This window comes from Talpa occidentalis, unplaced genomic scaffold (genome assembly GCF_014898055.3).
Source record: "Talpa occidentalis isolate TD23 unplaced genomic scaffold, MPIMG_talOcc4v2.1, whole genome shotgun sequence".
NCBI classification, from domain to species: Eukaryota; Metazoa; Chordata; class Mammalia; order Eulipotyphla; family Talpidae; genus Talpa; species Talpa occidentalis.
In genome coordinates, this window is record NW_026555331.1 from 98,646,971 (window position 1) to 98,661,838 (window position 14,868).

At 38.6% G+C, this 14,868-nt stretch overlaps 2 protein-coding genes across 10 annotated transcripts in view; one reads left to right on the top strand and one right to left on the bottom strand.

Moving 5' to 3' along the window:
* Positions 1-14,868, bottom strand: part of MACC1 (MET transcriptional regulator MACC1) — a 319,768-nt gene that overhangs the window by 178,766 nt on the left and 126,134 nt on the right. The gene's annotated exons all lie outside the window — the stretch shown is intronic.
* ITGB8 (integrin subunit beta 8) overlaps positions 6,707-14,868 on the top strand; it is an 87,295-nt gene continuing 79,133 nt past the window's right edge. For 2 of the 3 annotated variants that reach the window (XM_037508837.2, XM_037508844.2), the window contains exon 1: positions 6,707-8,080. In XM_037508837.2, the coding sequence (XP_037364734.1) occupies positions 7,954-8,080 (127 nt within the window). In that variant the 5' untranslated portion in view covers positions 6,707-7,953. Of the gene's footprint in view, positions 8,156-14,868 lie in introns of all 3 variants that reach the window. The other variant, XM_037508850.2, reaches the window with a different exon arrangement.

Here is a 14,868-nt window from a genome sequence, read left to right on the forward strand (position 1 = left end):
AGAGAGGTTGAGGAAATGCACAAGATGAAGCCCAGAAGCATGGAAGGTTTAACAAATTTAGATGTGTGTTTCGGAAGGAAAACTTTCAGAGGTCTGCAGGGAAGGGGCAGCTGGGAGTTCAACACAAGGATGTGAAAAAGCCTGAACTAGGACAGCAATAAAGTCATTAAATAGTAAATAATACCTAAGAGAAAATAATACCTAAGGTGCACTGCAGAACTTGATCATTTTCTCTGCTAATTTAGCTTGAAAATTGTTTAAATGACCAAAATACTTTGCATTTTTGTTGTGATTGTATATCATGCTGAAATTATTATTTAGAAATAATTTTCATATATTTCTGAATCTTTAGAGCATTAACTTCCCAGATATGGCATTCGTATTTCAAATATTTAAAATATTTTCTCGCATTGTCAATTGCAAGAAAGTTTGAGCCAATTTACAATTCCACTATCAATGAGTTCATATTTCAACCCTCTGTTGTTATTATTATTTGTCATTTTGAAGTCTTTGAGAATTTAATGGGTAAAAATGACATCTTGTTCTGTTAATTAGTTTTTTTGATAACTCATGAAGTTGAACTTTCCCTACATATTTGTATATATTTATATTCCATATGCCTGAATCACATGCTGACGCAATTTGCACACTTATTTATTATAGGCTAAGTGTTTTCTTATCCTCTTCTATAAACAGTCTATGGTATGTATTTTTACTCTTCTGAAATATTCATAAATACCTAAATTTTAAAGAAATCAACCTCAAATTTGTTCTTTTGATTAATTTTTTTATATTAGAAAGATCTTTTGTTACCAATGTCAGAAAAACAGATAGTCTTGTAGTTTTACAGTAAGTCTTTTAATTCATTATTAATGTATTTTAGTATAAAATAAGTTTTAGTATAAAATATAGATTCCTAAATCAGTGGTTTTTCCCAAATAGTTGACAATTGTACCGGCATCATTTATATCATTTATTAACTTATTTATTTCTATTGAGTGTGAAACACATTTTATATTATGTTAATTTGTTATTAATATTAGAGTCTATTTCTGAGCTTTTTAATTTAACAACCTAGTCATCTTCTTTTATAATATAGTATTCCTAATAATACTATGCTTTATAGGACCTATCACTTTTAATGTAGTAAATATTCAATAAATAATTACATATTTATTAAATGAATGTTTAAATAGAATATCCTGTGCCTAATTTATAAAGAATTTCCTCATTAAGTTAAAAGGTCACATTCTTCAAGGTGAAACATGAAGTAATTCTGAAATTGGAGAAGGGGGTTAAGAATGGAAGCATTCCAAGTATAAAAATGTCATGTGAATTTGATTAGAATAATTCAAATTTTTCAGTGACTTCATTCTCTAGAGGCTATGTGATCATGAGAAAATGCTGAGAGGGAGAATTCTAGTTGTGGGCTCACTTCTGAGTTACTGAAGTTCAGAAGGACCTTTAGCTGTGTAATGATGTGCAAATCAGACCACATAATCACAATGGCTCAAGAAATGAAATACATCACTGCAAAAATGTTGTTATTATAATGTCTGCTGATACCTTTATTTGGGAGAACCAGCTATATGCTCTTAGCATTACTGTACACTTAGAATGCTGAGCAATAAAGCAATAGCATTTAAAACTTGTAACACCTTAATTTACCCTCGTGACTACATATAAAATTAAACACATCAAATTTTACATAAAAGGCAGTATTGAGTATGTTGTCCTAATCATGTGTAAATAAGTGAAGCTGTCATCTAGTTTTATATCAAAGTGTACAAAGATAACTTAAGGTTGTGGAACACTTTTGTTTGAAGACATAAAACTAGATGGTCATAAAGAATGCTAGGTCAGGGCACCCCAGTGGAGCAGTGGTTAAGCGCTGGGCTGCGAAGCTGCCCACAGCCTCTGCAGTGCTGGTTTGATCCCCGGCCACCCGCAAGGGTCCCACATGGCGCACAGACCTCTCCCGTAGCGTCCGCTGCTACCCTAAGCAGTGTACTTTGTCAGTCTGCCTGTTCTGCTCCCCGCTCTGGCTCTGGTGAATTCTCTCACCCTCCTGCGCTTCTGACTGTACCCACTGTGTGTATAAATAAATAAATAAATAAATAAATAAATAAATAAATAAATAAATAAATAAATAAATCTTTAAAAATAAATACATAAATGTGGTTACACACATTAAAAAAAAAAAGAATGCTAGGTCATAAAGAATGCTAGGACATGTACATTACCTCTATTAACGTGCATAAAGAATTATAAAGTCACAGTAAAGTATTGTATTCAGCAAAAGTAAAGACATTAGATGTTATTTTATGATTATATGCAAGTCCTGAAATAAGTATTTATGTATGTTCAATGTGGCTTATATTATGAAATTAAAATCATATAAATTAGCACTAAAAGATCCCTTGGGATAATATATGGTGAATTCTAACAAGTTTCATTCAAAGAATCAATAGATCTCCCCTTTGATTCTCACAATAATCTTATTTGGTAGTGGGGTATGTGTGAGAGACAGAGTGGTGTGTGAGAGAGGCTGTATTATTTTAAGGTAGTTCACAGAAAAATTGAATGGAAAGTTCCACATAACCCCTGGCCCCATACACACATAGCCTTCTCCACTTTCAACATCCTGCACCACAGTGGTTTATTTGTTATAACTGATCAGCCCACATTGACACTGACACATCATCATCATGCAAATTCCAGTTTATAGAGGGTTCACTTTTATTGTTTCATATCCTGTAAGTTTTGACAAATGCAAAATGATATATATCACCTCTTGTATATAAGAATGTTACTGTAGACTTATACAGAGTAGTTTCATTACCCTAAGAATCCTCTGTTCCCCTTCCATTCATTTGCCCCTCCCCCTTACCCTGCCAGCCATTGTGTTTTGCTGTTTCCACAGTCAAAAGCAAAGACTCCTCCATTCTTCCCACTGAAAAGCCAGGGGACTGATACGCGATTAAAGTTCTGGAAATCAGACAATCCCAACCACAACTATGAATGTTGAGCAAGTGGTCCAAGATGAAGGGATGATGAGAAAAATTTTTTTCTTGCTGGACACTTACTGCTACTGCTTATGCTTCCCTTGGTTTGTGGCCTATTCAACCCTGGTCTCTCATTCTGTGAGCTCCCAGTTTCTTTTCAATAACTTCATTTTTACTTATGGAAATCATGGTCTGGCTGTTATTTGAAACCAAAAAGCTATCACTGTTATGAGGTGGTAGAGAAGAATCAGAACTCTGATTCTTGCATGCCTGCCTGGTAATTTTCTTGAAGAAGTGAGGTTGGTCTCCTCACCTACCTAGTTTTCAGTTTACACGTTTACACATATATAAAATGGTACTTGCTCAGCTGTATGGAAAATTAGTGTGTGAGATATCCCTTGAATAAAGGCTTTTTCCTTTGAAGAATTTAATTGCATGTTGGCCTATTTCACCTTCTGGAAATTCCTCCAGTAAAGAATTTAACTTTAACCATATATTTCCCAAAATTACATTAACATCTTAAGAAGTTAATCACCAAGGAAAGGGACATTGACTGCAGCACTTTATTTTTCTTTGAATTTGTACCTGACACTGGAATTTGTCAATAAGTACATATGAGACCTTTGAGGAGTCTCTGTATTAACCCATATAGTGGGATTCTTAAACTTCAGGGTGTGTGAGAGTCATTTGAGGATATTGCTCTAATACATATTACTGGGCACCCTATCAGATTTACAAATTCAGAATCTCCTGAAATAGAACTGAGGAATCAATCTGTAGGTGATTATGTTGCAGTCTTCAGTCTAGTGTTTGAGGAACACTACCTTATGTGATATTTCAGCGAAAAGTAACTTCCAATAGCTTCTATCGTGTATCACTGGAAAAAATCAGAAGTTGTAGCAACTATAATACAGCCTACTAGTTGGACTATTCATCATATCCTAAAAGCTGTACAAGTTTAGAGAATTTGTAAACATTTGCTTAAAAACCTATTGAATACCTCAGATCCCCACTTCAGAAAGAAACAATATAAAATATGAGTATGGTTTTAGCTATGAGTTCAATAATTTCAACCAAAAAATCTAGTAAAGGTGTGAATCCACACTAAAAGGAGCAGTCCTTCAGATTTCTCTCTCACTCCTGCTATATACCTATAATTGATTCACTTTAAACCATGAAGTGTATTAGTGAAAAATTAAGGTTAAAGGAGTAGGGAAGAAAGTTCCATCATCTCGCAGCACTATGAAGCTATCTAGAACAATGCAGTAAGAGTTTGATCTGGCCTGGTAGGTGACCCACATGGCGCAGCAGACCTCTCCTGACTCAACCACTACTCCACTCATCCGTGTATTTCAGTCAATCTACCTGTTCTATTCCCCACTCTGTCTCTGGTGAATCCTCTCACCACCCCCACACCTCTGGTGTATACCCCAGTTCTTGTATGCATAAATAAATCTTTAAAAAATAAAAGAAAATTAAGTCTTCTAATTTATGGCCTACTTGAAACAAAAAGAATCAGGTGATAGGAAGTGTGGACTGAATGTTATGTTACAGCTGTAACATTACTTTAGACTATTTGTGAATTTTATATGCTCTCATTACCACAGATGAAAAATTAGCTGTCAGAAATTTCAATGCAAGACAGAAACACAAACAGAAACAGGAATTAATCAAGTCATCTTCTTCTGAAACATTGTATCTCTGTTTAAATTCTTCACGTATTATCTCTGTTCAAATTCATCAGAGTCTTACAGCTAGGATACTGTGTATTTGATTTTGATAAATTTTTGATATCCAGAATTGTTCACAACTGGAAAGTGCTGATAAATGGCTCTATGCTTATTTTTCAGTGACTCCATAAAACCAGAATCTGATGAATGTATTTGTATGTGCTTCATAAAACAAAGCATTGAAGTCTTTCTTCCTAAAGGGCATCAAAATTTCCTGTAACAGATTGCCGAGTTTTGTTTTATTTCCCTTACTACAGAGTAGTTTTCATTTAGCATACATTCATTTGAATACATTAACACTGAACAACAGAGATTAAAAACTCAGTGTATCATCAATTTCACAAAATTACATTATTTTTGCATAAAATATTTTTATTTAACCCTGTAATTTCCATTAACATCCAACTTAATGTGATGAAACTGATGTGATAGCTATTTTACAATACAGGATGTATTTATACACTCATCTGGATGATGAATTGTCTCTTTTCCCTTTAATGTAGCACTGCACTCTCTCTCAAGGGTGGCTGCATTCCTTAGGACTGTCAAATAAGTTCTAGAAAATACACAAATTCACTGCCTCCATTGGATAGTCACTAATCAGAGCCTGAGTATGTGCCTTTTGTGTTCTAAATTCAAGTCCTCATTCCTATTCTTACCTGTTTCAGGCCCTTTCTTAAAGACCATGGAAAGCAAAACTAGAGCTGTTCAAGCTTGGAACTAAGAAAGAAATAAAGAATGAAGCTGAGCAAGAGCCAATTCTCTCCATTTAAAGAACTACCTATAGTGAGATTGTATTTACAAGAATCAGTTTTTTAGTTCTGGATTATGCCTGTGGTCTCTCAAAAGTTCCTGGTTTGCAGATCTAGGACACTTGTAATTTTCCAACTTGGGTCCTGGTTTGCTTAGCTAATTCTGTGGGCCCCAATGGACAGTCCACACCTGGGAGCGGGAGTTTTCAATGTGTAGTTCATTAGACAGGTACTTTCCATTCACTCAGTTAACAATTAGAAAACAGAAAGAAAAAAGAGAGAGTCTCCTACTTGTTTACTCCAAATATGGAGATGGAAACTATTAAACAAATAAGAAGGAGGGGAAACTCCCTCATATTTCACCTTGACCTGGCTGTACTGGACTGATGCCTGTGAGAGGCGGGTGCTACGTGAAAAAGGTTCGCAGACTGCCAGTGGAAAAAAGAGAGGTCAGACATCATCACAGGGAACCACTCCTGCCCCTAGAGGAAAAAAAGAGAACTATCACCCTTGTGTCTCATTAGAAACTGCCTTGATTTCCCTCCGTCAGCCTAGTTTGGTAGTGACAGGACCCCAGGAGATAGGCGGCTTCCCCGACAGTCGCCCAGCAAAATGCCCACCCCCCGCTTGCACCTAAATTTCTAAACTGCAAGCGGCAGAAATACCTTCTCACCTTCTCTCCTTAGCTGCTTTCTGTTTCTCCCGGTTTAGCCGACCTACGTAACTTCTTTGTTCCGTTTATTGTTTATTGAGAAGGTCAAAGACACACAGTAATTAACAAAAGCCAGGAGACTCCACCAGACTCTGTAAAGAGCAGGGTTCTCCAGCCCAGGACAGAGGATGTGAGCGAAGGAGCCGCGAGAAATCTCAGCCAGCAGCTCGGGGTAGAGACTCCGCGAACTCACCCAACTCTCCAAGGGTTGGGGAGACCCCGGACGACTTGGGGGTGGGGCAAAGGGTAGGCTCCCAACTCTGCAATCAAAGTGGACAGTGCGCCCCTGCTGAACAGAGGGTATTGGGAACAAGGAGAGGCCCCGGACCACACTTTGTATGCGGCAGCCTGCGGGGCAGTGAGTATCTGAACAAAGAAGAGCGCAGCGCCCGGGTGGGAGACTAGGGTTTGCCACTCGAGCTGAGCGAATCTCCACACCCTCACCGAACGTTGGGGTGCAAGGATTCCGGAAGGTGGGGGGGGGGCGGGGGGGTGAGAAGGAATAGGGCGTGCGATTCCGGTAGCGCGGCTACGCATCGGGACTTCTTGTGAACGATGGGAACGGCAACTACCAGAGCCAAAGGGGAGAAAAAGAGCTGGAGTGAGCAAAACAAAGAGCGAGTGTGGGTTGCGGTGACTTCATGCCTCACCAATGTCCCGCCCACGCTATTGCTGCCTCCGAGCCACCGCGGCGCTTAGGCGGCGGAGGCTAGGCGCTCCGTAGCGTGGGGCGGTTTCCTAGCAACTCCGGGCCCAGAACGAGCCCACCTACCCCGCACTTTGGGAGCCCCCCACCCCCGCCCAACAGGCCCGGGCAGTACTCCTCCTCCCCGGCCCTCGGCGGACTCGCTTCCTTCGCATCCTAGCCGGGTGCGCCCCCGAGCACGCCAGCTGCTCGGGCTCTGGACGGCGGGACGCCCGCGTCGCTCACTGGGGCCAAAAGGACCGGGGCAAGAAGCTCCCGCCCCCCGAGACCCGGCTCCTGCACCCTAGCGGAACGCCCCTCCCGCGCTCGCGGCGGTGCGCTCCACTCCCGCCGAGCAGGGAGCTGCGATGCCTCGCTCCGGGTCTGCGGGCTCCGGCAGGGGCTTCTAGGACACTCAGGGAGCCGCCTCCCCCGGCTGCTGGCACCGAGAGCTTCCTCCCTCGTCGGCCAAGACCTGCCGCTTCGACTTTGCCCGCTTCTCAGCGGACGAGATTGCAAAACTACAACTAAGTAGAGCTGGCCTCCCTGCCCACCTGTGGAAATAGCTCATGCTGACTGATGCGCCATCGACTTTTATCCCCTTCGATCTTGCCGGCGTCCCCTCCCACAGATATAGCATCGCCCAGTGAATGTAGATCTAGGCTGGTTTTCCCCCCCAGCCTCGGGCTTTGTTTGTGTTTGGCTGTTCGCTAAGCTGATTTATGCAGCAGAAGCCCCACCGACTGGAAAGAAACAAAAGCTCCTTTCTTCGTCCCAGAGCGAACTGCAGAGCCCTCGCTCGCGTCGCCGCCTCGGGCCATTGGCCGTCCAGGGAGGTGCTTCTAGCGGAGATCCCGGGACCCGCCGCGCGAACTGGGAGGGCCGCTGGGGCCCTGAGATGCCGAGCGGTGCCCCGGTCCGCGTACCTGCACCACTTGTTCCGAAGCGCGGCGTCCTCCTGCCCCGCCTGCGGAAAACTTCCTAGCGCCGGGCTCCAGGTGCCAGGGAGGCGCGAGTGCGCATCCGGATAACAGCCAGGCTGTGAGCGCGGTGCGGGCTGCTTTACATTATGTGCCGCTTGGCCCAGGCTTTTTTTACTGCTGCATTTGTCTGCCTGCAAAACTGCCGGCGGGGTCCTGCCCCATTGCTCCGGGCGGCCTGGGTGTTTTCAGTTGTTCTTGGACTGGGCCAAAGTGGTAAGTTGTTTTGTTTCCTTTTGTTTTCTTCTCTACCCCAAAGGTCTGGCCTGTCTTGAAGAGCACCCCGACCAGGTAGGTGGTCCGGAGTCGGCCTTGCTCTGCCTTGAGATCTTCAGAAGGGTTGGTTTGTGGCAGTATCTTCCTCCGCAGGCAACCTGAGGGCGGCCAGGTGTCAAGTTTTTCCATCCCGGAATGGCAGCAACAACTAATTTGTACGAGGAGACCCTCTGTGTTGTTCCTTGGTGTTAGGGAATATTAATAGAAAGAAGTTGGTTGGGGGTTGAATTTACAGAAGTCAATTTAGGGGTTATGCACCATACTTAAAAACATCATCCTTGAAGGGCTCCATGAAGATGCAACCCACCTTTTTTAGAATTTAGGTCCATTAACAACCTGCATTTGATTCCAGGCTCCAGATTAATTGGTGTGATGGGGCCCATCTTCTGGTTTTTGAGTCCATGGGGGAAAAAAGAATGTTTGCACATAGAGTCTTCTATCACAGTGTTCAGTATGAATGAATTACTCTTAAGTCACCTTTTTTTTAATTAAAAATATTCTTTGCTAACCGATCCTTCACTGAATTCAATCCCTAAGACTGAGACCTTGGGACACAATCCTGGACTAGAATTCACAGCTTTTGGTCCAGGAAGGCTACTTATGTCAGAATTGCCTTATTTGGAAAGGACATTTCCTTATAAAGTTTATTGTTCTCATCTGTGAAATGAGGATTATATTTGTCCTCACTAAATCACAAAGAACAGTTCAAGTCAAATAACTGATAAAAAGGTGTTTGAATTATAAGCAATTGTAGGGTGACAGCACTAGATTGTTAGCAAGCAGTAAAATATAATGTAATAGTAATACTCATCAATTTAGAACGAGAACTTATTGGTTTTAAATATAGACCATTTGGTTTTACCAATGCAGTGATCATTGACATATATATCATCTTGCCTTTAAATTATTTTAGAGCCTTTCTTTGACCTCTCCAGCTCAAGGAAAGTTATCATTATTTTGTTGACTAAAATTTACTACTATACTTTGAATTGATGTGCCAAGTTTCTGCCTGACACCAGTTAAAACTGTCAAGTAGTTTACCTTATAAACAGGATTTGTAACAGAAACATCTAGCCAGCATCAACAAATAGTTGCATATGTAGTTGTCTAATATCTATTTCAAGGAGATTTACCCAGTTTGTATCTTGTGATAATTTGGGGGGCTTAACTGTCAATTTTAAAGTAAGTGAAATGACAAAGAAAAAAAGTCACATTCAATATTAAAGGCCTCATATGAAACATGCATTTTGTTTCAGCAGACTTTTCATGAAGCATAATTCCATCCTGTGTTAATAACTGACACTATTTTTCTAGATTTAATCAACATAGGCACATGACTAAAATGACCAAAACTTGTTAACAGAGGATATTTTACTTCCAATACTGGGACAAAGGAAAAAGTACCATTTCCCTCTAGAGTTTGCTAGTAATAATACATATTTAAATATTCATTGTGCTTGTGAAGATTAGTCAAGTTCTCATGTAATAACATTTTATTTCCTTTCAGTGACTATAACTGTTATGAATGGGCTCTCTCTGCACCTGCAGTTTTAAAAAGGGAAAGCTTATCTGAAATCAGAACAAGGCATCCTTTTCCCAGTCTCTGTCAATATACAAAGGCTTCTGATGTATACTGGTCTGCATTGCAGACCAGTTAAAAACATGCAAAAAATTTAAATTATAGCCAGTACAACTCAGAAAATTAGAGATCTGCGTAAACTGTTGGACTTTGGTGATATAGCTACAAGTCTCAAATTATATGTCTTCACAGTGCAAATTAGATGCTTAAAGGAGAAAAGAAATTTAGGTATCAGTTACAAAGGAAATCTTGTTCCCTTGCTCAGTAGTTTACACCAAGGAAATGGTGAGGGCAATAAAGCCATACAAAGAAACCATAAACTGCACAACTAACTTTGGGCTTAATATTTGAAGTAGATTTTACAGGTTCCAAATACAAAGTCAATTTTTAATAATGAACATACAGTGAGCAGAAAAGATATTATTAATAAAATCTGAATATTTTCCTGATCTAGAAAAAAATTATTGGAGTTTGTTTTTCAACCTCCCCTGGTGGAAATTACTGACAATTAGAGAAACAATAACACCATATAAAAGTTAATGAGTAACTGACAGACACTAAAGAATACCTAGTGGTTAATATTTGAAGGGTTAATGAAGCAACACTGCATTTTTATATTTGCCAGTTTTCAATGGTTAAAAATCTTTTTTACCTGCATTATTACATAGTAATCTAAGAGCAAAAAATATTCAGAAATTACCATTTCTCTTTAAAAAGAAGCACCTGTTATTGCAATGAAATTTCACCTTCTGTACATAAATCACTAATTTTTTTTAATAATAATCAACTAGATTAACATGGCTATCAACTGTAGTACTGCTTTATCTCAAGAGTTAATTCATGACCTAGGTGTTCTCAGAAATTTTTATGCTTACCTAAAGTGAGATAATATTTAAGAGAAACAAGATTTCATTTTTTTGAAAGCCAGCCTTCCAAATTATTGCCACAGTAAATAAGCATCCAAATTAGTCCCATCTTAAAGCAACTGAGACATGTCCTGATCAGTTAGAAAGTCATCTATGCTAAATATGAAAGCAAAGTAGCTGATATGATTTGAGAAATACCAGAAAATTCTTGTCCCTCCATACTCCTTCACCTGTTACCAAATTGTCTGCAATTTCACCATTTAATGGATTCCTTTAGGTTAAGCCTGGTATTGATTTAGTATAATTTTTTAACTTTTTATCATGGAGAATTTCAAACACATTCTAAAACAGAGTGAATTCCATAAAAAACCAACCATACATCTATTACCCAGCTTCATCAACCATCAACTCAAGGCTGACAATGCCTCACCTACCTAGTTCAGCTCCTTTTCCCAAATAGATTACTGCGAATCAGATCTCTCATATCATTTTTTCCTAAAATATTTCAGTAAATCCAAATACTACAGTAGGAGAGACATTTTGTCATTAATCTCACAACATGAATTTTTTTAGCTGAAATTAAGGGCCACAAGAATATTTACAATCTTTAAAGGGAGGAATGTGGAAGAGACTAGTCAAGAAATAACTATGGCAGTTTAAGCCATTTAATTTTCATTGGTTCTATTATGGCTCCAATAAAAATATTTTTCTTAAAAGCATGCATATATAACAGCTTTTTGGTATGCACATACAGAGAGAAGAAATAACATGAATAAATTTACTTCCCCAGACAAATGTTAATTATTTAATCCCAATGGAACCACAGCAGATATACCTTACTGGAGTCTTTCTTAGTTTTAAGTCTTGTCCCCACTATCTCTTGCAACATCAGTTTTCCGCCTCTCTATTAAATAGTTTATAGTGCATGCCTATGCATACATGGTATAATATTTCTCATCTTCTGTTTCTCACTACTCTTTACAGCAGAAGTCCTTGAGAGAGCTGTCCAAACCTGCTCTCTCCAATTCTCCCCACCTTCTCTTTGAATTCATTTGTGGGGCTTTCTTTGTCATTCTGAAGTTTTATACCCCTCTAGTAAGAGCACAGTGGTGGGATAAGGAGATATTGGTAAAGGGTACAATCTTTTGGTTATATGTTAAATAAATTCCAGGATCTAATATATAGTGTGGTAACCATAGGTAAAAATTTGGAATTATATACTTGAAAGTCACTATGAGAGTAATGTTTTAATGTTTTTACCACCACTATAATAATAAAATGATAATTATATAGGGTAAAAGTTGTTTTAATGAACCTTTGTTCATTAAAATGTTTATTTTGGTAAACATTTTGTCAAACAAGTAACAAATAATCACACTGTATGCCTTAAATATATGCAATTTTGTATGTTAATTATACCTCAATAATCTGGGGGAAAGGGAAAGATTAGAGTGGATTCCCCATTGCCAAATCCTATGACCAATTCTTAGCTTTCATCTTGCTTGACCTATCATCCCAGCAGAGCATTAACACCGTTCACCATTACCTCCTTCGAAATGCTACTTGGCTTCCAGGACCCATGCTCTCTTGGGTTAAGCTTCTTTTCCATCACTGATGTACTGTTCTTCCTCCTGTCACAACCTTCCAATGTAGGAGTGGTCCAGGACTGGTTCTTGGGCTTTCTCGGAATCTTCAGTTAGGCTATTTCAGCTTTGAGCCTTAAATACCATGTCTATGTTGAAAACTCCGATTCTGACTCCTAACCTCATCTCAGGGTATAGAAAACTGGTTATTCAACATTTCCATTGTATATTTAAAGGCAAAAATCAACCCTAATGTATTCAAAACCAAATTCCCAATTTTCTCATTCAGGCATGTTCCATTTGCACTCTTGCTCAGTCAGTCTTTCAGTAGTTTAGGAGAACATTTTGGTAGCATTCTTGATTTATCTGTTTCTCTCACTGTCTACTGCCAGTTCACCACTCCACTGCCACCATCCAGTTCCATACCATTTTTTCTTGAACTCCTGAATGCTTACTGAACTGGCTTCCCTGCTCCATAGTGCAGCCAGAGTTATCTTTTAAAAATGTGCCTCAGGTTCAACCACTCTTCCACACAGAACTCTACATAGTTTTTCAAATGACTGCCTGACCTCACCTCCTTATACCTCACCTCTTTCCATCTCATTTTTTTTCTAGCAACACTACTTTGGGTGCATTATCCTACCTCAATCTTGAACAAGCTGTTCTTCTTCTGGAATGTGTTTCCATGTAATATCATACCTTCGTCCTCAATTCCTCCTAATGTCTATTCAAAATCAGATAAGGTTTCTCTGTACTCCTTACCAACACTATCTGGTCCAATTACCCTACATCTTTTTTCCTTTATAGCCCTTAGCATCCCTGATATATTCTATGTTTGTTTACTGCTTTTCATGTCTCCCAAGGCAGCAACAGATTACAGTTCATGAGGAAAAATGTATGGTTCTCTTCCAGCTATGGAAATGTTGTCTATGTAAAAGGTATTCAATATGCATTTGTTGATTGAATGGAAGAATAAATAAGTTTCTAATTTATTTTGTCATCAGATTGATTTTCTGCTCATTCCAAGACAGGGCTTCATTTATTTTCTAGCAGTCTCTCTTGTCTTTGTAACAAATAGATGATCTAAAGAAACAAGTTCTATTATGTTTATGAGAAAATAACAGAATCTTCTTCTAGAAGAAAATAATAATAAAGGTATTTCTACATTTATTATAAACATGAAAAAAATTTAATGTAACAATTTTGCTGTGTTTTTTTTGATTCATTCAAATTTGATAAAATTTGAATTAATCCTATAACTTTTTATTTGTTTGAACATTATGAATTAGGGGCATGGTTAAAACTTATCTCCTGTTATAGCCCCAGATATTCTGAAATCATCTTAAGTACATATCACTATGGCTGTTTATATAGCCAGGGAAAAGGAAAGACACTTAACTTTATCGAGTAACCTGGAATGACACTGCCTCCCATTGGATTTGAGTGTGTTATAAATCTGTCTGACTTGGGGTTATAAGAGAAAAAGAACAGATGAAGAGACCAGCCAAGTCAGGTGCTCAAAAGGCACAATGACTATCTGCAGATTTTTTTAAAGTGCTGAGAGATCCATGTTCAACAACATTAAGCTTGTTTAGTAAATCTTGATCCTATGTTTTCTGGACAACCATATATAGATACTTTATGGGACAATCCTTATTTTGATACAGACATCTTTGTGGAACCTGGTGTTAGTATGTATTTACATCTGGAGTCCCATCTTTTTCACAGCAAATTTCCAGATCTCCCTGACAGCCCAAGGGCAAGTTTCTTTAAGTGAACTCTGGATGTGGTTATGAATGCTGATGGTGTAGTCTCTGGTTACCACATTGTTGATGGCAGAATGACTGTTCTTAGCACTCTTCTTTACGGGAATTATTCTTCAAGGCCCATGTTGGAAAAGAACAGTGTGAGGGATTCTGTCTCTTCAGATAGAAATTTGATGCGGAGACATCACAAGCTCTGTTCTAAACTCTGGGAATACAGCAGACAGCAAAACAAAGTCCCTGCCCTCATGATGCTTACATCCTAACTGAAGAGACAAACATATGTATATATACTTGTGTGTATGTGTGCAATACACATATATGTATGATATACATACTCTTATACATGCATGCATGCATGCATACATACACATACATACATATATGTGCGTATGTATGTAGTTTATATATAAACTATATAGATAGTAGAAAGAAAAAAAAATAAAACAGAATGAGGGAATTGACCTGGGGGGCACTGGGGTAAGCTGTTATTATATATAGGACATTCAGAGCCGGCCATTCTTACAAGATAACATTAAACTTCTTAAATATTTTCTTTCCATAGTCCAGTGAAGGAATTTTACAAATTCCTTCAAATTTACTGTTCTTATAGTTTATTTACTCCTGAAAAAAATGCATGTGTTTGTGGTGGGGGCAATCGGGATATTTGTTTACAAGCTGATAACAGTAATAATTTTTTTTCTCTTGTTATTAAAGGTGATCAAATTCTTACTTAGATGGCTATGAGTAAAGTTTTGTAAGGCAGAAAAGGGGTAACACGATGATAAATAAGTGATTATAGTAGATAAGATGGTTAAAAAAATGAAGACTTGTTTATTAGCCTCAACTCTTTATACATAAGTGCTTCTCAAATGTATTCCCTTTAAGTACAATGCTACCAGGATAGAGAAAGCATGAATTATCCTTCATTCTATAA